General features: G+C 41.1%; 1 protein-coding gene across 5 annotated transcripts in view; it reads left to right on the forward strand.

The window, feature by feature from the left end:
* Positions 1-23982, forward strand: part of cdkal1 (CDK5 regulatory subunit associated protein 1-like 1) — a 283565-nt gene that overhangs the window by 198300 nt on the left and 61283 nt on the right. For all 5 annotated transcript variants that reach the window (XM_046044868.1, XM_046044869.1, XM_046044870.1 and 2 more), the window contains one exon: positions 10546-10608. In XM_046044868.1, the coding sequence (XP_045900824.1) occupies positions 10546-10608 (63 nt within the window). The remainder of the gene's footprint in view (positions 1-10545; positions 10609-23982) is intronic.

Raw genomic sequence — 23982 nt, forward strand, 5'->3', positions numbered from 1 at the left:
CCACTACTCAGTCCGTGGGTACTAGGAGATGGGGAGCACGCTGAAATACTATATTATGTCATCTTAATTTCAGATATCAGGGGTAGCGTATTCTGATAATACTGTGCTGATTCTAATAATGATTTTTTGTTTTGATATTGCTGACGATCAGCCACTGTCTCAACGGCATGCCCAACAGCAAGGTTGCACAGATTTATTTGGCGTGGAAACAGACTACGCTTGTGGGTCATGCGCTGAACTGCTAAGTAGCACATCTCGATAGGTAGCATAAATCGACAGAACACCAGTGTTGCTCTGCCTCTGAGACGGGAACGTTGAAGTAACAGAGCCTGAACATTTCTATGTGAAAAGCCACAGCCTGCATGCTGGTGTTTCTGCGTTTATTGCAGAATTTCTGTAAGAAAGCAGTTATATTTCGGATTATGCTCGCTCATGAGTTCAAGCGAGCACGCGTACGAGCACACGCCTGGCTCTTAAAACTGCTAGTGGCCGCAGGAAACTCATATACATAATACCCCTTTAAACGTTGAAATGTGTATTGTAATAGGCTGTGTATTAACTTATTGGGAGAAAACTGGTAGTTCTATGTAAAATCAGACGTTGAGCACCCCCATATCGCCAAAATGGCATGATCCTTGTTTGGCTGCGAAGCTTTGACTGTGAGATTGACAGTTGAATTAGGCTCCGCCCATCAAAGCATCGAATCTTCAACTATTTGGGGTCAGCACTAGTACTAATATTTCATCATATACATATAATAGGAAATACTGACATTTTTGATGGTAATACATTAAGAAACATGGTTTGCTCTGCAGTTTGTATTCCAACCATGACAGAAACATATATTTGCATTGAAAAACACTGATCTGTCTCAGTAAGTCAGTGAGTGAAGCAGAGAAAGCTGGATTGAGCTGGAGAGAGTCTAGCTGTGATGTGGTTCAGGTGTTTTGGAGTATCTGGAGATCTGACTTATTACCTATTGTAATAGATGATATATTAGAGAATGCAGTATGGAGGGGAGAGCAGAGGCAGATGGAAAGAATAGGAGGCCACAGGGATGGAGGGATGGAGGAAGCATGTTGAGAATAAAGGGATGTGAATGCTATTAGCTTGGATCTCCATAATCATCCCCAGGTGACTGGAACTTAGCCTTGATAAATGGACTTGCTGAGTGGTGGGGTGTGTGTATGTGTGTGTTGGGATGTCTATTGGTATGCAAGGAAGAGTTGAGAATGAGCAGCTGCTGGAGGGAAAGAGAGAAAAAAAAGTGATAGAGAATAAGATTAGTGTGGTCTAGTGGGACAGTGTTTTTAATTTCCCCAGATTGTAATTGGTTAAGAACTCCATTACCCACAAGGCACCAGTGTGGCAGCTGTCAAAGTGAAACAGCTGGCTAGCCTATATAGCGCCATCTCCTAGCTTAACTATCATTTATCTATGCGTGGACACATGCACACACACAAACAAACGCATGCATTTCACACACACACACGCGCTTTCCTCCTTCATCTGGTTCAAATACAGACAATTACACTCACATATCAGGGGAGATGATAACACCTGACTAAAGGCAGTATAACCAGTATTAAGGTTGAGTTAATGGTTAAGTTGCTGTCTGGGGCTACGTAGGCCTGAACTTGATTAATGAGGACCTAGTCTACTAATAGTGGAAGGGATAACACATTGTGTTTTAATGATCATGTTTTCATTTGCCACATTTAAAGGGATTGTTTTTTTGGTTTTTTTTACCTGAAAAAGTCAATCGATGTGATGTTCAATCTAGAGTTTTAACTAGCTGGAAGGAATGAATGTACAAATAACATCTCTACTAGGTCAGAGTATAAAAAAGTAACACAGAAGTGCAGATTTTAGAAAAGAGGAACTTTACTGATCTCTGAGCGGGGATTTTGTAGATGCTGCGGAAGGGGTAACACAGTAGTAGGAAACAAGCATGATTATTAACTATGATTAATTTAAAAATAGAAATACAAAAGAAAGACACACATTTAAAGCAGAATGGAATTTTACTTATACACTCAATAATACCATTTGAACACTTTTCCACAATTTTCATTTTAATAGTCATAGCGATGGCATGAAAATAAAAATGGATGAAGAAAAATCTTATATTTCCTTTAAATAATATCACTTTGCTCTGTCAGTTAATGTCTCAAAAGACAAAAGAGAGGTTTTTGAAGACAATTTTACCATGGGCACGTGACTTAAACAAAGTTGCATAGTGCACAGTTATTGAGATTTACAATTATTGTAGCCACTGTATATAACTGTTTTACTGGGCTGAATATGTGTCTTAACTTACATTGCTTGAGCTTGAGGGAAGCAAAATAAATGTTTCTCCCTATGTGTTAACAGTTCACAGGATGTTGCTTGTGTACACCTTAAGCCATATTGACACTGAAGGCCTTAATCTTCAGTTTCGAATTATTACCCAGATCTGTTTGTTTTTTTATTGACTGTTCACATAATTTTTTTAAATGTGATCGGACTCCAGTGTGAACTGGCCACGGCCTGAAAGAGACCTGCATGCACAAAAGAATAATACAGTATCACACGCAGCATGCTGTCATTCTAAAGTAATCATAGATAGAGTTTAGCTCACACTTGTTGACCCTACTGATATTCACAGGGACACATTTATCCTAATTGGTGACAAATGTTCACAATTTTGTGTGTAGTAGACCTAAATTTATTAGTTATGCATTTTAATAAATTTATGAGAATTGATACCCAATTATGAGTTTTTAAGATTCATAAAATCATTTTATTTAATTCCTCGTTAAGGGCACCACCGGAGTTGTTATAATCCTAGAGTCTCTGGACCTCTAGGTAGTTTTGAATAATTATACAATTATTACTAGTGATCAGTTAGTTAATAATCACTCAGTTATCTTAAATCAGTCAGTCAGTCTCATATCTAAAGGGTCAATTCTCTTGGCAGGAACTCTAAATAGGCAACACACACAGCTCTTGATTATATTACAGTGAATTTATTCTCTAACTAAGGTGATAAAAAGATGGTTGGATACAGGGAACATAAACATTTGCTCAACAATGAGCCTTGAGGTTCGATTGTGGGAAGCATTTGACTCATACGGCATAGAAGAGCTAACTAAAGTAAACTAATGCTATAATTTAGGAGTTAAAATGGACATCTGATCACAGAACGTGTGTTAAGTCTTACTGCTTGTCGACAGCCTGCTTTTGGCCTGTTGCACGGGTCCCACGCTAGCTGCCGATCCTGGCTTTTTGCTAGGGATTCTCCGGGGTTCTCCGTGTCTGATTGAAACGTCTCCTCCGTCTGGCAATTCGGCTGTTTTCAGGTTTCCTTCGTTGTAGCTGGCGAGACCACGTGGCTTGGTCCGACCTCGGTGAAGTTGGCTCGACGAAAAAGGCTTAAAATGGAACTTGGTCGTTCCTGAATTAGTCCAGTGTAAGTTAACGGACTGATAACTTTAACAAACAAAAGAAATAAAGAAAATAAAACAAACTGAAGGCAGATCGATGTCGCGGCACTTCAGGTGTGTAGCTTCAAGCGAACAAAGGCCTGTTTGTTTCGCTGGTCGACTGAGGGCGTTGCCTGGCGCGGCACGCCGGCGCGTGCCGAAGCGTCCAGAGAGCAGAGTGGAAGAGCCAACAGCGAAGAAGAGGAAGAGAGAGAGCGAGCAGGTCGCGTGCCGCTCTTTTGTTGTCTGGGGCGTGGTTCCCCAGGGGGCGTCTCAGGTTTCCCATGGGACTGCCTTTCTAGACTTAATGTCTAAAAGAAATCTATTTGCACATATTATAATCAAATATTTTCCACAATCGAACCTCAATGGTTGAACGGTTGTACTGTTCTAGGCATTTGGTAACAGGAAACAATTGTCACATTATTGGTCAGGATATTTATACATTTAACGGCATTTCCGACGAGGGCATGTAATACTTATTTCGCCCACTTGGGGGAGCTCAGGTTACATGAGGAAAGCTTGGATTAAATCAAAGATCGTCTCTCCTTAGGAACCGGGGAATTTGTTGATTCATCCTTAAATTCAAGCTGGCGATTAAGAGTATAGTAAAACATTTCTTTGTCATCATTTCTAAAGGGATTTTGTAAGAAAGTATTATGAACAAGCGTTGATTACATTAGATGAAGGAGTGTCTTGCTGAAAATAAAAACATTGCACAAGTAACTTCTTTCAGCACTAATAACAACAGATAGCAACAACAGTTAACATAACTACTCAAATAGAGGCAAACGTATTCAGGCAACTAAAGATTTAATTAACTTAATTAAATGCTTTGAGTATTTGGAGACTGCAGTCCGTTTTACATTGAAAGTTCAGCTGTCCTGGACAATGTCACACTTAGGTGAGACAAGGAGTATCCCTTTGATGTGGTAATAAAACAAAGAATAAGGTCAGTTGCCACGGAAACGTGTGTGTGGGGGCCAGTTTTGATAGGCTGTTCAGGGAGGTGCCAAGGGCTGGCTCGTGTCCCTTTGTCAGTTTAACAGTCAGGCCCCACGTTATCAGCTTCGGAATCAAAAAGGTGCCAGTTTTATGGTCGGGATAGCACTTAGAGAAAGCAACTTTGACCCCTCCCCTTCTTCTCTGGGGAGGAGAGAGGAATTTAGGGTAGCTCCACATTTATTCCATGTAAAATGCACAAATCCACACCGTTGTTCACTACATGTGTCTTTCTCATTGCATTCATTACAGTTTCTGGCACTGTGCAGTACATAAAAAACCTACAGCTTTCTCTTTCTACTGTTTTCAACCAGACTATGCACGTGATGCAGAACTGTGGCGACGGTCGCTCTAGAGTGACATCAGAGTTGCATGAATTCCACCCTGACTGTCCAGACTGAGGTTGCATTTCAAAAAACCGCCCTCGATCTGATTTAAACCACATATGAAAGCAGCCCTTATTCGAACTGGAAAAGATCAGATTCCTTGTGACTTGGGATGTTCCAGCTGTTATAAAAACTAATCTGACTTGAGTCACATGTGAGCAAAAAAACCACAAATGACTCAATGCCACATACATGGATACTGGAATGCTTGGAAATGTACAAGATCAACAGGACACTAATAACCTTCATCAAGAACTCAATGGGGCTGTGGAAAACAAGTCTGGAAGCCAACTCAAAGCCAATTTCACAAGTCACCATCAAGTGCGGCATATACCAAGGTGATGCCCTTTCCCAACTGCTGTTCTGCATAGGCCTGACCCCCTCAGCCAGATCATCACAAAGACTGGCTACAGATACCGGTTCTGAAGTGGAACAACCATCAGTCACCTCCTCTACATGGATGACATCAAGCTGTATGCCAGAAATGAGTGACACATCGACTCACTGATCCACACTACCAGGATACCAGGCCACATGGTATCAAAAAGAGGGAAAATGATCAGAACCGAGGGGGTTGAACTACCAGAAGGCCACATTGCAAATGTTCAGGACAGCTACAAATACCTTGGGGTGCTACAGGCTAACGGAAACCATGAGGAGGCAGCAAGGAAGTCGGCCACAGCCAAATACCTACAGAGAGTAAGGCAGGTCCTGAAAAGTCAGCTGAATGGGAAGAACAAGATTTGAGCCATCAACACATACGCCCTGCCAGTCATCAGTATACCCTGCTGGTATAATAAACTGGCCAAAGGAGGAGATAGAGGCCACTGACATCAAGACGAGAAAGCTCCTCACAATGCATGGAGGGTTTCACCCCAAATCCAGCACTCTGAGACTGTACACCAAGCGTAGCGAGGGAGGCCGAGGGCTAGTGAGTGTCAAGACCACTGTCCAGGATGAAACGACAAAGATCCAAGAGTAAATCAGGAAGATGGCCCCCAAAGATGAAGGGCTTAGTGAATCCCTCAGGCAGAGAGACGTGGAGAGACAAGCCGCTGCACGGCATGTACCACAGACAAATAGAAGAAGTGGCTGATATCAAGAAATCCTACCAGTGGCTAAAGGACAGCACAGAAGCACTAATCATGGACAAGAACAAGCACTCAGGCACTAAGTACAAGATCAATAGAGGCTAGGGTCTACCACAACAGGCAGGACCTCAGGTGCAGACAAGGATGCCCCTGAGACAGTACCGCACATAACAGCAGGGTGTAAGATGCAGGCAGGAAGTGCGTACATGGAACGCCATAACCAGGTAGCTGGCATAGTGTACAGGAACATCTGCCATGAGTATGGGCTGGAAGTCCCAAGGTCAAAATGGAAGACACCTCCTAAGGTAGTTGAGAATGACCGAGCTAAGATCCTGTGGGACTTCTAGATCCAGACTGACAAACTGGTGATGGCTAACCAACCAGACATCATGTTGATCGACAAACAGCAGAGGAAGGCTGCAGTGATAGATGTGGCAATCCCAAGCGACAGCAACATCAAGAAGGAACACGGGAAGCTTGAGAAATACCAAGGGCTGAAATAGGAGCTAGAAAAGATGTGGAAAGTAATAGCAACCGTGGTGCCAGTGGTAATCAGAGCACTGGGGGCTGTGACCCCCCAAACTGAGAGAGTGGCTACAGCAGATTCCAGGTAAAACATCAGAGGTCTCTGTCCAGAAGAGTGCAGTCCAGGGAACAGCTAAGATACTGCGCAGAACCCTCAAACTCCCAGGCTTCTGGTAGAGGACCCGAGCTTGAGGATGATGACACATACCACCCCGCAAGGGGTGAGAGGGGGATTTTTTATATGTTTATATTTTTGCCCAGGTATTGTCATTAACTATCATAGCTTAGTCCGGGTAATTTTACTCAAGAATATCATATCTTGTGTCAGAGATTCAAGGCATTGTGCCGCTATTCTTACTTTTTGTTAAAAAGGTTTATGTGAAAGAGCTGTGTTTTTATGAAGTTTGCAAGTTTTTGCGAGCTTTTGGCGGCAGAGTGTTTGCTCCTCTCTACACTGCTCCTGCATGTGTTTGGAGTCTGTGTATGAGTGTATACATCCATGTAATGTCACTTCCTGTTAGACGCAGAATCCGTCTCTGACTGCAACAACAGATGGATGTAATGGTAACAACCATCGTTCATCATCGCCACGGTGACAGGTTCACAGAAAAACACACACAAATGCACACAGTGGCTTTGCATTGCTGGGTTGTCACTAACACAACCTTGATGGCATGATAGATTAACTTTTCTGGTTGCTCGACCACAAACACACACGTACAGCACACTAATAAAGCTCATAGAATTAAAGATACAATGGAATAGGAAAGGTAACACTAACTGAGAAGGCATGGCCACCTGAATCACTGATATTTAGATATTTTTAGATTATGTAAAAAAAAAAATATATATATATATATATAGAGAGAGAGAGAGAGATTATGGATAGACCGATTATTTTTTGTCTTGTCAGAGAAGTATTGGAAAGTAAGTGCATCACGTGATTATTTGTATTGTATAAACTACTATAATTCAGTTTGACAAATCCTACCTTGAAGACAAATGTAGTGCAGAGTTGGATAAAGTCTGCCTGTCTTTTCATTGATGGTTGTTAGAGCACCTCTACCTCATCGTGCTTCACAATAGCAAGGTTTACACATCTCTGCCTCCCCAGTGCAGGCTTCTGCTAGTGGCTACAGATTAGTTTCACAGGTTCAACTTGGGGTTTAGTTTTTGCTCAAGGGCACCCCAGCAGCAGCTGTTGTGGAATAATAACATTTCTCATTCAATTCCCCTCAGCCAACTTTTTCCACACTAGTTGAGGGATTTAAACCGACGATATCACTATCAAAAATGTCCAGCCCCTAAGTTACTTGACAGGTCATTATTTTGGCATCTTTGAGGCCCTTGCTGGTTAGCCAAGCAGTTCAGTACTTGGATGAATGTGATGAAGCATTGTCCTGCATAAAGATCATGGCCTTCTTGAAAACTGAGGACTTCTTCCTGTACCACTGCTTGAAGAAAGTATCTTCCAGAAACTTGCAGTAAGTTTGGGTGTTGAGTTTCAGTCCATCTTCAGCACGAAAAGGTCCAACTGTCTCATCCTTAATGATAGCTGCCCATAACAGTACCTCTACGCCACCTTGCTGGTCCCTGAGTCTAAGTGGTGCCCTGTGTCCATCTGTGATCCAGCCATGGGCCCATACATCTGGCCCGTCAAGAGTCATTCTCATTTCATCTGTCCATAAAACCTTTTAAAAATCTGTATCCAGGTATTTCTCTGCTCAGTTTAAATGCTTGTGGTGGCCGTTTTTCAGCCTTCCTGACCTTGGCCATGTTTCTGAGCACTTGGCACCTTGTACTTCTGGACACTCCATGTAGGTTGCAGTTTTGGAGTATGGTGGCACTGGAGGATAATGGGTTCCTGTTAACTTCACGTTTAATTCTACTCAAGTCTTTTTGCAGTTAATTTGCAACTGGTCTAGTGGACCAGTGGTCACACCATAAAAGTTTATCTATTTCAAGAGTGTTGCATCCGTCTGAAAGGCATTTTACAATTTTGTCCGTTAAATCTCGTTTTTTGGCCTATTTTACCTGAAGCAATGAAGCTGCCTAATAATCATGTACACCTTGATATAAGGTGTCATTAACTTTCGCCACACTGTCCCTCATTACGCAAATACATATCACCTGAAAATGATTAACTCCAATATGTGCAAAGAAGTAATTTTTCATTCATACTTGCCAAATAATAGTGCATGCAGTGTATGTGCTATTGAACTGGGTAAATTCTGTTGGGAGCTCATTGTGGGTTGAGAAAGCCTCACTACCCCCCCACCCCCCAACCCCCAATCTACCACACACACATGCAGTTGAGTATCACCGAATATAGAGTGATGATGAGAGTGATGAAGGGATGGAAGTAGGAGAGAGAATGGTGTTGAGGAGAAATGATGAGAGAATTGATCTCACCTGAGGTGCTCCAGGCGCGCACACACACACACACACACACACACACAGAGAGAGAGGTTGTGGAGGGACAGACTTGTAAGGGGGAGGATTGGTGAGAGTGAAGACAGAATGATTAGTATGAGTATTCCTTCACTGGAGAAAAAACACAGGGAGCAATGGGGGATACGTGGAAAGGCAAAGAAAACGAGAGAAAAGAGGATTTGGAGGTTCTGGAGAGCCCTTTGGCAGAGAGAGAGCGAGAGGGAATCCGGTGAAAATAAGAATGAGAGAATGGTAGAAGGACAGGGGCAATGATTACAGGATTGTATGGCTCACAAGAGCCCTAGGTGAGCAGAGAGTGGGTGGAAATGCAGCGTGGGGAAAAAAAGAAGTGAAGGTATACACAGACAGTAGGAATAGAGAGTAAGGCAAGGAGCGATGAGGGGTGCTGTGATGAAAGGATGGCCCTCAGTAGAGACAGAAAGACGAAGTCAAAGCGTTAGTTGGCCGAGGGCAAGGACTACGATCGCCACCTTTAAACACTTCTACCCTAACACCTTTATTTCACCTTCCTTTCCTTGTCATTCCTGCATTTGCCTTTCTTGCCACATCTCCTGTATTACACTGCTGTGTTGACTTTGTTTAGCACTTAGTTTCTTAATTTGGCCTTTCGATTCTTCCCTTCTAAGGACTAGCACAGCCTGTCTTTTGAATCCATGTCCATCTTTGTAAACTTGACCATACATCCTGACCACCATACCAAACAAGCCTTCTCTACTCTACATCCTCAAGCTGCCTTTGCCCATCCTGAAGCAGCATTTGTTTGTCACGCTGTAATGACGCCTGTGTTTGATAGCAGGGTGAGTTGTAGTTGTATGCTCCATATGTACAGATCTGGCCTGAGGTCAGAGAGAGGAGGAGCATGGCAATGAATGCATATCCCCTTTAGCTTGAGTAGCATATACACATATTCTTCCCTCTTAGCTAGACATGGCCTAATCAGCGAGCTAATTAGCACTCTTTGTTACTGTGTCGGCGTCATGTAACTGATTGCATTAACAATTGCCACACATCAAACAGTCAAGTCTCACGCTTGTGTATCTCATTACACATTAAGGACAAGCAAGGTTAAGGCCAGATTTTTAGCGGGAATAAAATGAGAAATAGTTTATGCAAATATGTTATCGGTGGGCTTTTATTATTTTTTTTTCCCCCTGTGTTTATTCTATATTTTGTAGATTTAATGAATTACTCTAGAGGTTGTTCTTAGCCATGGTGATTTGTTTTCCTTCTGTTTAAGTGACTCAGTAAATTAACATGAGTGAGACAGTCCATATTTTGCCCTACAGTATGTGTTTGTATTTTTCTAGCTGTCAGACAAGCAGAAGAGGAAGAGGACATGTCAAGGAACAATATTTTATTGAATAAAATATGACCAGTTTTTCTGACAATGCCTGCAGTACAAGTAGACAGTGTAGACATACTCAGTGGATGCTTACATTATATGTTTAACTTTTCAGGAAGTTTTTGTGGAACAGATGAATTGGTTTTAATCAAACTATATACTTCAGTATCTACAATTACTATCTACCTTTTTCTTGGCTGAATTATACATGCATTATATGAATGGCTTTTAAACTTTAAATTCATTTTATTTATTTATTTATTTTTTATTATTGTCTACAGAAGAAGCAGAGGACTAAGGAGCTGTCACAACTCTTCCACTCTTACAACCCTTATGACCACAAGGTAAGACATCTTTCAGTGTTTGTGTTCCTGGATTTAGTCTATCAGCTGTTTCAGTTTTGTCATAAAAATGTGCTGGTCTTTGCAGCTGTTTTGTCTGTCTGTCCCTTAATGTGAGTGTTCAGTCTCATTCACCTCTAGACCAGAAGCCCTCACTTGACATCAGAAGTAGTTGTAGGTCACCCATCACCGTATTGTCTGTATGGCTGTGATGAGTTTGTTGTCTCCTCAAGATGGACACCTCTTGTCAGCAATCTAGCGGATGAGGAAAGCTCAAGTGTTTGTCCCTGATTAAATTGTGAGTGTGTGCGTGTGTGTGTGTGAGAGAGAGAGAGAGGGACACAGAGAGAGAGAGAGATTAAATTCTGAAGTCAGAGATAAATCTCCTCAACTGTGTGTATAGTCCTGCATTTGGTTGTATGGGCTCGTACATGATGAGGTTAACATCTGATAGTAGACTGAGCATGCCTATCTTCAGGCATGCTTATGATGACGAGACCCCTGTGACAACAACGTGTGTATGTGTGCTGAGTTCTTATATAGATGTCCTTTGGAAAGTGACAACCCCACGACAACAGCTGTCACCACATCTTTCAGCTGTCATGAAGAAGAAAAATTATATTTTGACATTTTATATTATACTTTATTGGTCCTTGTGCATTGCCACACCCAGCCAAATATGTCTCCCGCTTTGCTGCAATCATGTAAATAACAACGGTCTGTCAGAAATAGGTGTGGTGTGAACAGTAGTGATTACTTGCCTATCATGATGACAAATAAGACAAAATGGTCTACAGGGAAGGCCTGCTACTGTAGAGTGAATGTTGGTAACATGTTGGTGATTAAAGCCTTCCTTGCAGGTGTCACTTTGTGTCATTTAGCAAAGCTTTATCTTGGCCTGTGTTTTTTTTTATTTTTTTTTTATAGAGGGTATACCTCTAGAGTGCCGTTGTTATATGTTAATTAAAAGGATTTGAGAGAGATCACGTTTTCATTGTGGCAGGTGTGGTTCTTCCCACACACTGAAACACACACCCAGGCACACTAATAGTAGTTCAAATGGAACACACATGCACATGTTCATACGCACACACCTAACGCAAACAGAGAATGTGAATTGGGCAAAGTTAGCAGAGAATATCTTCATAATACATTAACACGGTGGCATCTAAATTAGATGCTTAGTTTATGTGAACATGCTTTCTCCTCAAGTACAATTCCCGGTGGAATTTAGAAACAAACTTTTTTTTGTTAGGGGAGGGGTGAACATGGCAATTCATGAAGGTTTCGATTGTTTAAGGACTTAAATGATGCTACCGCACAATTGAAGCCGAAAAAGAATATCTCTGAATGTGTTGCACGTTACAAACCACTTCTGAAACCTTTGAAAGATACTTCTGCTGTGACCATCTGTGATGAGTTTGTATGTAAGTTTTTATATATATATATATATATATATATATATATATATATATATATTTATTTTTTTTTTTTAATACAGAGCATACAGGGGATGAGTGTTTCATTCTCAAAGGATAGATTTTGTGTGAAGTACCACTTAAAAGGCACTGTATTGTCTCGCCAGTTCTTAGGCCTCTTAATTCACTGTGAGCCAGCGTGCATCTTGAGATCCTCAGGGATAAAGCCCCTGTCCATTCCAAAGTTCAAGCTAAAGATGAAACACAGCCGCAGTCAGAGCCCCAGACCTTCTGAAATCCTTGAAGGCAATATTAGAAATCTTGTCTTAAAAAACAACGAATACATTGTATCTTTCCAATATCTACATTAATTTGCAGTGATAGGTTTTACATTTATATATGGCACATTACATTCTGCTTTTTTCATGCTGTTAAGCATATTATATAATATAACATACAACAACAGCTATGTTGAAATATCTACGCATATTTATTAGAAGGGCAATCCTACATAATATACACATCAAGTGGATAATAAATGATTGCTCTCCTCTGATATTTTACTGCTACATAACATAATATGTTTTTAATTCAGAGAAGAGTAACAAAAAAAACTATTGTACTGATAATCTTGCCTATTTCTATATATGTTGTGAATATAATGTGTCAAAAGTAATCCTGTCTTATGACATGGTATCTGATAGGCCTCGGACATAAATATTTTTACCATGTCAAGCAAGTTTCTTGTAAATCTTCCATGCAGCTCATCTTACAGCCATGTTCCTGTAGGTCTTATTCCTTTTCCATAGATTGTGTAGATGTGCAAATAAATCCCCTTGCATTACAAACCCAGATAGCCGGGAGAAACGATTTAATGATAATAAATCTAATGTCAAGCGTGCTTCCTCTCAGATCCACCACGGTTCTGCCTATCCTTGCCCATGTCCATGAACCGTTGAGGCAAATCATCTTGTATTAAGCTCATATAACGGGTAGATAGAAATAAATGAAGTCTGATAATGTCCCTCATTTTACATTTAATTCCCTTGGGTGTCTGGCCTTTCAACTTAACAGTTTATGTAAGGATCTAATGTGTTTACTAACCTGTGTGTGTGTGTGTGTGTGTGTCCGAGGGGGAGAGAGACATAGGGGAGAGGGAGAGCACACAGATTTAGAGGAAAGGGAGAAATCGGTGTCTTTAAATCCATTTTTGTTAATATGCATCCTCCTATAGGTATGAAAAGGTCATTTATAAAGACTGACTCTGCTGTATTGCTCTATAGCTCAAGGCTACAAACCAAATGAAACAATGTTTTTTAATGAACTAATTGTTTTGGGGGTTTTTTGTACCAAGCTTGTTTCTAAATCTCCCCTAGGCTAGTTCAGCTTCATAAATGTGGAAAATGGCTAGCTAAAAATCAAGCAAAATGGGCTGTCAATAAAAATAAATAATGTTATTTTGTTACTTTTACTTGTTACTTTCTTTCACTTTGCATCTGTATATTAAACAGTGTTGTAGATCTTTTCTTGTCTGTTCATTAACATGGAGGCAATTGTACTCATCTGGTGTGTGTATGCTTAAGAAGAGACTGAAGCATGTGTGTTTGTGATGATTAATGTGAAATATCCTATAGCCAGATGGTGCTGAACAGGGCCCATCCATCAGCAATGAAAAGACCAGTGGGCAGAAAGCCGGCGGAGCACTTTGTCTAGGGCCAATGCCCCACACCGGGCGCACACACACACACAGACTCTCTAAGGCCTCGACTGTGTAAGCTACTGAGCCATGTTGGAGCTTTGTGGGTTATTTTGGAATACAGGTTCTTGCTTGTTTTGTTTTTAGCTGCCCAGGTCCCACGTGAGGCGCCTCTCACTTAAAACAAATCTAGTATAGTGTTGACGTGTACAGGTCCCAAAACTCAAGTTCAAGGGTCACATAGTTACATTTTCAACCAATCAGGTGCATAGAAGTGAACAGAAATAACATGAAACTAGAGTTTGAGTTGAAAAGTACCAACATGAACTATATTTGTAACCTGATGACTGAAAATTATACTTGAATCACAATTAAAGGGGCATTATGTAGTTTGTAACCAGGTATGTGCTCATGAGCGAGCATAATCCGAAACACAACCAGTTTCATACAGAAATACCACAATAATCGCAGAAACACCAGCATGCAGGCTGTGGCTTTTATCCAGACATGTTCAGGCTCTGTTACGTCAACGTTCCCGTCTCAGGCAGATCAACACCAGCGCTGTACCTTTCATTTAGCGCAGTAAGCCCCATATCGGCACAATCCTCCGGGGGAAAAAGGCAGCGTGACAGCGGCTATAGACAGACGGGGAGAACAGACAGAGCTGGAAACTCAGGTAAACTCCCACTGCAACGTTACAATAATAGTTTTATCAGCTTGTAAATAAATTGCTCCACATTGCTGTTACATCCTTTCCTGCAGGCTAAATCAACAGTGGTACACAGGATAGTAACATGGGTCGCGTTAGTTGGTGAAGTAATGTGGAAAGCAATATAACTTTGCACTAGATAACATTAGCAACTGCTCGGCATTAGCCGCAGAGCTAACGTGTCTTTCTCTTTGTTTCTCCAGCTTTACTAATGCTCACTTTGTTGTTACTCGACATCATCTGAACCTGTTTGGTCTGATGGGCTTCAGCACATAAACCTTTATTGTTGTTTTGTATCCTTACGTGGAGCCTGTGTTTTGCTGTGAGGCGGTTGTTTTTATGGTGTTAGTGGACTGCATGTCGTTAGCTGCTGTTGTCGCTGTAGTCTTAGAGAGGCTCGGGAGCGCGCACAGGGCTGAATCCGACCCGGAGACACACATTAAAAGCAGAATAGTGGCTGATGCAAGCAACGGAGAAAACAGGCGTGTGCTTCATTTCTAAGTGAGTTTTGAGCCCATTGACAATAAGGCAATGACAATTTTATTTATTAAAATCAAAAACTTACATGTAGCCCCTTTAAAAACTAAACACATTTACAATTAACCAGTTCTGCCTTTGTTCACATGCACATACACATTTATATATGGAATCGTCCAGTACAGCCAATATTTTCATTACATTACATATACTCATTTGGCAGACGCTTTTATCCAAAGCGACTTACATTTGAGGAACAACATAAAAACATCAACAGAGCATCAACTACAGATCTACAACTGACAATACATACTAGTAAGAGCTCACAGTACATATCACATCAATGGGGTAGATACCTAGGGAAGGAAGTAAGAGTTAACAAAAAGTGCAATCAAAACAAAAAGTGCAATCAATACAAGATCATTGTAAGGGATAGAAGAAGAAGAGCACAGGAAGTGCATGTTAGAGGTTAGGAGTTAGAGGTGTTATAAGAGAAAGTGTTCTCGGAAGAGATGAGTTTTCAAGAGCTTCTTGAAGTTAGAGAGGGACGCCCCTGCTCTGATGGCGTGTGGTAGCTCGTTCCACCATCGTGGTGTCACAGATGAGAATAGCCGGGACTGGGATTGCTTTGTGTGAAGGGATGGCAGAACCAGGCGGCGTTCGTTGGAGGAGCGTAGCGGCCGAGAAGGAATGTAAGTTTGTATTATGCAGTTTAGGTAGATGGGTGCAGACCCAGTAGTCACTCTGTATGCAAGCATTAGTGACTTGAATTTGATCATGGAGGCCACGGGGAGCCAGTGAAGGTCACAGAGTAATGGAGTGACATGAGTCCTTTTTTGGGCTGATCAAAAACCAGACGCGCTGCTACGTTCTGAACCATTTGTAAGGGTTTCACCGCACAAGCTAGGAGACCTGCTAGGAGGGCATTGCAATAGTCGATGCGAGAGATAACCATGGCCTGTACCAGAAGCTGGGTGGCGTACTGAGTGAGGTAGGGCCTGATTTTCCTTATGTTGTATAGAGAAAAGCGGCATGACCGAGAGACATTAGCAACATGGTCTGAAAAGGACAGCTGGTCATCAATCATGACACCCAAGTTTCTCACCACCTTGGTTGGAGTGATGGTTGCGAAGTCAATTTGTAGTTTGATGTTATGGTGGATAGATTGCTTGGCTGGAATGACCAAGAGTTCAGTCTTAGAGAGGTTTAGTTAAAGGTGGCAAGCCTTCATCCATGCAGATATGTCTGATAGACAGTCCGTGATCCGCGCCGAGACAAGGAAGGATAGGTAGAGTTGCGTGTCGTCTGCGTAGCAGTGGTAAGAGAAGCCGTGCGAGCGAATGATCGGCCCCAGTGAGGTGGTGTAAATTGAGAAGAGAAGGGGCCCAAGCACTGAGCCTTGGGGCACCCCTGTGGAGAGGCAGTTGTAATTGTAATTGTCCTTGCCACAAAACATTGTAGGAACGCCCCAAGAGGTAGGATTCGAACCACAGGAGTGCTTTACTCGAGATGCCCATTGCTGAGAGAGCGGATAGCAGGATCCTGTGGTTGACTGTGTCAAAGGCAGCTGATAGGTCAAGCAGGATAAGAACTGAGGATTGGGCTGCAGCTTTAGCTGACCTTAGGGCTTCTGTTACAGACAGAAGAGCCGTTTCAGTAGAGTGGGCACTCTTAAAACCAGATTGATATGGATCTAGGAGGTCATTCCCTGAGAGGAATTCTGAGACCTGTTATAATACTGCCCGTTCAATAGTTTTAGGTAGAAGAGACACTGGTCGATAGTTCTCAACTTGAGTTGGGTCAAGTGAGGGCTTTTTGAGCAGGGGTGTAACCCGAGCCCTTTTGAAAGTGGTCGGGAAGGTTCCTGAAGCCAGAGAAGTATTTATCACGAGTGATTGTCGGGACCACAATAGGAGATATGGCTTGGAGGAGATTCGTAGGAATCGGGTCCAGTGGGCATGTAGTTGGACGGCTACGGGTCAAGAGTTCTGATACTTCGCTCTCTGTGAGAGGAGTAAACGAGGAGAGTGAACAACCACTGACCTGGAAGGGCAGGGGAAAAGATGTAGTACGACTGCTACAATGGTTGAGTTTGAGTGTTTCAAATAATTGGCTAGTTATAGCCTCCACTTTGCCTGTGAAGAAGGCAGCAAAGGTATCAGCAGACAAGTTTGTGGGTGGTGGAGGAGGATTTATTAGCACTTTAAAAGTGGAAAATAATTTCTTTGAGTCAGTGGCACTGCTTATTCTGTCATTATAGAACGCAGTTTTGGCAGCACTGATGCTTGTTGAGAAGGAGGATAGGAGCAATTGGTAGCCCTTAAGGTTGGCAGGGTCTTTGGTTTTTCGCCATTTTCTTTCAGCCGCTCTGAGATCAGTACGGAGCCCACGGATTAAGTGTTTTCAACATACTTTACTTGGGTGGGCCGGACGGGTATAGTTGCACTTCCAAAGTAGATTTGGCAACGGTGAGGGAGAGGTTATCTGGTATTATGTCAACTGACACGCAGGAAATGTTACATTGTTACATATTACAATGTTACACATTGTAAACATTACGGAGCGACAGTGAACGCACCACTGCAGATGTCACTCACTAACGTTAAGTTTCAGTTTCGATCCACATGCGGCGCACATCAAAACTGAATCACGGGTGAGTTTATTAAACACAGCGACTTTATGAAACGTACCGCTGATGGAGAAAATCACAGACAGAAAGAGGCGGAGCAAGTCGGCGTGTTTTCCGTGAGAGACCAGTGCAGGCTTAGGTGTGTGTGAGGGTGGAGAGAAGAGCAGAGGAGCAGATTCAAGTAAATAAAAACTAATCTAAGGTGGAAAATGAGCTACAATAACCTACTGTTAATACAAATAGTCTACAATATACACCGCTACCGAGCCCACCGGCAGCGGCACAGTTGCACTGTTTAGTGAGAGCTCAACAGTCCAATGAGTGGGTGTGTCGCTCCAAAACCAAAGTTTTTTTGACAACCTCAAAACAGATAAAGCTTTGGGCACCCCCTTTGATCCCCCCCAGGTTGGGAACCACTGACGTTGAGCTCGACCGATACCAGTTTTTGGGGGCCGATGCCGATATTAAAGTGAAAAAGAGCCAATTTATGAGTCGATATTAAGATTTAGAGAATGATTTGGATAGTAGACCCCTTTACTGAATAAACTACACTTAGAAAAGGCCGATGTTGAAAGCTGGTATGTATGTGGACTATAAAACCTTTTCCTAAAAGGATTATGTTAATAAAATAGATTAGTCTCAAAAAGTGAACATGTAAACAATTGCACATCAATAAATATGTCCGTCTGTAAACGGAGAGAGAATAAGCATGTGTATTTCACTTTACACATAATCTGCCATAATGTCAAATGTAGCACATTCAAATCTAGTTCATCCCTTTACCAGCACTCTTCTAACCAAAGCTATGAGAAACCATTTCTCATCATCTGTCTAAATCATGCCGTCTATGATACAGTGAGCTGTTGAATGCATCCAATACAACATGACTCTCTACAACAAGGACTTGCAACTTTGAAATTTCATTTAAGTAACGTTATAACTATAACCAGAGCCGTTACGGCTCTGACAGCGTTTCACATCTACAACGTCACACAAAGAGCCTGAGCTACAGGAAATAGTTTTTTTTTCTTGTTCAGCTCACGTTTATTTACATGTCCATTCTGGTTTAATAATTTCAGACACGCAGACTAACTGCAGACAGGCAGCTCACAGATACAGTATATTTAGAATACACCAGAAACTATAGTTTAACAGCTCATTAATGTTAGCGCTCCTCCACTGATAAACACGGCTTTAGCTTTGTGGCTAATTTAGCAATGGGCAGCATGAGCTGCTGTAACGTTACATGATTTTAGAGAATATTTAGAAGTGATGAACTAGGGACAAATGTGGACCGTTCACTAGAACTGCAACACTGTTTCAGAATAAATCTACAGTTACGTCTGTCGGCAGCTTCCGACACCCACATTAACCTGCTGTGAGCTGCTAGTAAGCCGGGAGAGTGCAGTGACAAACGTGAGGGTTAGCAAGTCATGAATGTTTTCAGGAGAAGAGAAGTGATCGGGTCTGTTTTTATTGTAATTATTAAAGTCATGTAATTAACGTGACAAAAGACCGACTCACTGCTAACACAGCCCTCTGCGTGTTTGGTTTCTACGTGCTTTACAGTAAGCTCCGGTAAAGTCCGGTCAGCTGATTTTTTTCTTCTGTGGTTTTGTGGTGAGGCAGTGTTAACAGGGGAGCTGCAGCTGGTCGCCCTCTGGTGGGAAAACTATGCAACACCCATGACATGAGTGAAGGATCTGCCTTTTTGGTTTTTTTTAATTGTCATATATCTGCCGTTATAAACGGCCGATGCCGATTACATGCAATTAGCTCATATCGGCCGGCTGATAAATCGGTCGGGCTTTAGAGTGACAACAGTTTTTTCCCCTGTGCAAATGTGCACGTGAAAAAGTACATGAACACACTACTCACACAGAGACCCCTCTCCCTTTGCCACATCAACGTGTCACCTGGGTTAAAGTTTTGCTCCCTGAAGGCTTAGCCCTTCCAGGTTGAGGTTGTGAAAGTCCCATCATGCTTAAGTCAATCTCAGCAAACTTAACGTGTGTGTGTGTGTGTGTGTCCGTGCATTCAGCTGTTTCTGGCAGAGCTAATAAAGCCCCTCTCCCATCTCCCCCCACACTGTCATAGTCTCCCGAGAACACACACAGACACATACATACATTCTCCATGCTGTGTTCATAGGCCTGAATGACAGGGGTGACAGTTTTCCCTGCGGCAAGAGAGGAGGGACAAGCTGTCAACATGGCCCGTTGCACCTGCCCAGCCACAAAAGACACACACACAGATTGAAAGAGCTGGAAGTTGGAAGAAAGGGAGATAGAAGTGATTAAATGAAAAGCTGATATTTAAAGACTAACAAGAGAGAGATGGCATTTGCAGAAAATAAAACACTTAATTACACTCAATGAACTTTCAGTTTCAGTTGGCCTCAGATGTTGACGTAATTATTCATCATTTGAAGAAAAAGAAATAAATGTTAATTAGTCAGTTCTCTCTCTACCCAGCAGATCGCTTTTTACAGATTTCCCGTACGTTGCTAAACTGAGCAAGCAGTGTTCTACTCTTTTCCCTTTTGGCAATTTTAATTAGTTTTATATTGTAGAATCTTTTTTTTAAGCTGCTGTTGTTTTGCATTGTTGCGAGAAGCCAACCTCCATCTTTGTCGAACTTGACATTTGTTGGCCACAGTATTTCTCCTTTACTGTTAATTAACTGACTATTCAGGGCCAGTCTCTCCACCCATCTGCCTGTTTCTGTCTATTCTGTAAAAGCTCTTATAAAGTCCAGAAACGTCTGAAATTATGTAAATTGAAGACATTAAAGGTATTTAAAGTCTTCAGTGCTGTTAGTTGAGCTCTTTGCTGCTACCATACAAAGAGAGTTGATTATGTTTCTATTATTTTTGTGCTGATAACTGCAACTACAGTGCCGTCTCTAATTTGGTAATTATGATGGATAAATGAAAATGTTATCACTGTGGTTGTTTTTGATAATCATTTAGGAAGCATTCTAGAAAAGAATTAGTTGTGTGAGAAGAGTTGTCGAAACCATTTCTCTACCTGTCACTATCTGGCTTTATCTCTTTCCATGCCTTCGGACACTAAGTTTCCAATATATGGCATCTGTAAACGTATGTCAGAACACATTTTTGTGAGATGCAATATCTCCCAGCTATAGTCTACATTAAAACATTTCAGTAGTGTTGAGTTGCTGCTGATGTACTTATGTAGTAACTCCATCCAGATCGAGGAGTGCCACACACACCTACATTTCTCTTGTTTCTGTGCATCAGTTCTAGACAGACTGTTTGATAATGATTTTCCATAACTTCTGGCCTCTCTCTTAAGTTATCTATTGGGTGCTGCACACATATGGACCAGGTGGTATTCAGGGAACTAATCAATTTTCTTCTTGGGAGCAAGTGCCCTTTAGGACTTTATAGACAACACATACCTCCTTCTGTCAGTGATTTCTCATTCCACGCTGCAGCTGTACTGCATGTTGTTTTTGAACACAGCCAGAGGTAATTTGTATGGAATTTAGAAGATAAACCTGACACAAGTTCAAGTTTATAATTGTGAAAGATTTAAGAGATCTGTTGCGTTTGTCGGTTATTTGAAGCGCAGACAGTCGAATCAACCATGCCCTCGAAGGCCAGAAACAAAGACAACAGAGATCAAGGAGACACAAAAGACGATGAGATTCGGCTAAACATAGAAAAAACTTCAGATAATGGTATCATTAGAACATAAAGTGGAATCAGAGGGAAAGAAAATGGAAAATAACTCCAGTGAATGTGGAGTAGTGCCACAAGATTGGTGTGAAGGAGTAGAATTATCCACGCATGATAATCTACTAAAGTCAACATAACAGAAGTTGACAAAGAAATCAAGATCAGATTATCCACTTTGTCCAGTACTTGACTGCTAACATGAGAACACGCAAGGAATATCTTCAAATTCAACAATAATGAGATATTGTACCCTAATATTGCCACTACTGCATCAGTTGTTGGGTTTCTGTATATCATCTGTATATCAGTATAAACTCACTTTTTTGCTGATGATGATTTTTTGATGTATTTAATTAACTTGGATCTATGTTTTTTTTTGTGAAAATTCAATTGTCTTAGGCTATAAAATCAATATAGAGACAAATAATTTCCATAGGAATCCAAAGTGACTTACAATTGCTATATACTGTATGTCAGAGGTCGTACATCTCTGGAGCAGCTAGGGGTTAAGTGTCTTGCTCAGGGACACAGTGGTGGATGGGTCGCAGTAGGAATTGAACCCAGGTCTCCCAAACCCAAGGCCAGGTGTCTTATCCAGGTTGCCATCAACACCCCACATAATTAGTGACAATTAGCAACATATATAGCAAGAACATTTTATTTTGTTACTCAGTAATATGAAATTTATGACTTTTCCCATAAACTTTACAGGAAGAATCAATCTATTTGAATTGACATGGCTTCCAAAGTTCTTATTTCTATTTTCTACATTACAAATTACCCCACTTAAGATATTACTTTTAAAATTATATTTTGTTATGACAGCAAGTGAAAAAATATTTTGATTGAGCCTATATCAATACCAAAAATGCTCTAACAATCCTTAGATAGCTCTTCAAGGTTTACCATTAAGATAGAATATATGGAGATATAGAGGGATTGAAACTGTAAATGATTTAATGAATGGAAACACATTTATTCCTCAGACTGATTTGCAAAACAAATTTTGTCTGACTAATGCAGAATTTTTCGAGTATATGCGACTCAGAGGTCTAATCCAATCTTTTGATTTACATTAATTTAGACAGTAAAGGAATCTAGATGAAATTATATTTGATTAAGAAACAGATAAGTCAGCAGGTTAAGTTACTGAATCCTACAGAAATAGCATCCTGTAGACACTTTGTTACAGTGTAGAATCGTGATTTAACCAAGATTTAAGGAGAACTGAGTGAACAATTTAAGATGGAGGGAATGTTAATGAGAGATATTATGGCCAAATCAAATATGTGTTTAATCCAGTGCAAAACATAATGTACAGACTCTGCTGTACAATAGATATTTAATAAGCATGACAGAAATATATCAGGGAACTGTCTTAAATGTAGATATGGGATTGTTGTAAAATTTGGATCTGCATACAACAGTGTTATCTGAGATATCTGAGGGGTGACAGATTATTCTTTTTTCATCAGTTGTATTTAAAGAGGCTATATGTAGTTTTTCAACAAAATCACTTATTAATAAATAAATAAATGAGCCTCTGGTGAAAGATACACAAATAGTAATGTTAGTTAGGCCTACTGAAAAGAAGACAGGCGAGCTAACGCCAATAGCACATCGGCTAATTGCAGTCAGTGAAGCATTATCATGTAACGAGCATGGATAAGTTCAACCTGAAGCTGATAAAAATATTACTGTAACGTTGCAGTGAGAGTTTACCTGAGTTTCCAGCATGTTGTGTGAAACTGTCTCCTGGGTTAGTCTGTTTGTAGTTGCTTTCATACTGCTTTATTTTCGGGGAGGATTGTGCCAATATGCCGGTGCTTGCTGCGCTGTCTGAAAGGTAACATTACAGGGCCAAAAAGAGGGTTTGATTTGATCCACCTCTGAGCTGGAAACGTTGGTATTAACAGAGCCAGAACATGGCTGTGTGAAAAGCCACAGCCGGCAAGCCGGTGTTTCCACATTTCTTGCGGGATCTTTCAATTTAAATCTATTTGGATGTTATTGGTGTTGGGGTTTTTATTTTTTTGTTTTTTTATGCGGATAGGTGGACTATACGGACTCCTGGGATATGATGATAAAGCGTTGACCCTGGTTTTGTTGTTCCTAGTTTTATACTTTAACTATACACTTTTCTGGTGTCTCTTAGCATTTTTTTCTGCATTTATTTATTTTCTTCATTAAAAGCAGGTCTGATGCCTGATGGGTATCTAATGAATATTAATATAAACTTTGTTTGACAAAGTTGATAGACAAAAGAAATTTTTACAACTGAGAGATTTCCTCTGTAACTTTAGTGTGCTGGGTAATATTGTTCTTCCTGTTTGATCAAAGCCAACAGAAATTGAACAAATGGAAAGTGTGGATATGTGTGTGTCAACATGTATATGTGTACACTGATATTCCACCCACATTGCAATGCTGCTTGCCAAAGACATGAATTTCTTCTGTAACTGTACAGTAGAGCACTAGCCATTTGTACATGCTCTCAATCTGTCAAGGTTACACAACAGGGACTTGCGCAACACATACACTTGTATGGTCCCACAGAAGTACAAACGCACATGTGAGCCGATTACTTAGCTAGTCCGTTTGGTGCCAAACAAACGTTTGCCTTTGAAATATTCCCAGGTTGTATATTTTGACACCACATTATATCGTATTTGTTCTAGGGACATACAGTACACACAAACAGTATACATCTCTGCCAAGCATGGTAACCTTGGCTGGTGTGTTTAG

Source organism: Micropterus dolomieu, linkage group LG03, assembly GCF_021292245.1.
Source record: "Micropterus dolomieu isolate WLL.071019.BEF.003 ecotype Adirondacks linkage group LG03, ASM2129224v1, whole genome shotgun sequence".
NCBI classification, from domain to species: Eukaryota; Metazoa; Chordata; class Actinopteri; order Centrarchiformes; family Centrarchidae; genus Micropterus; species Micropterus dolomieu.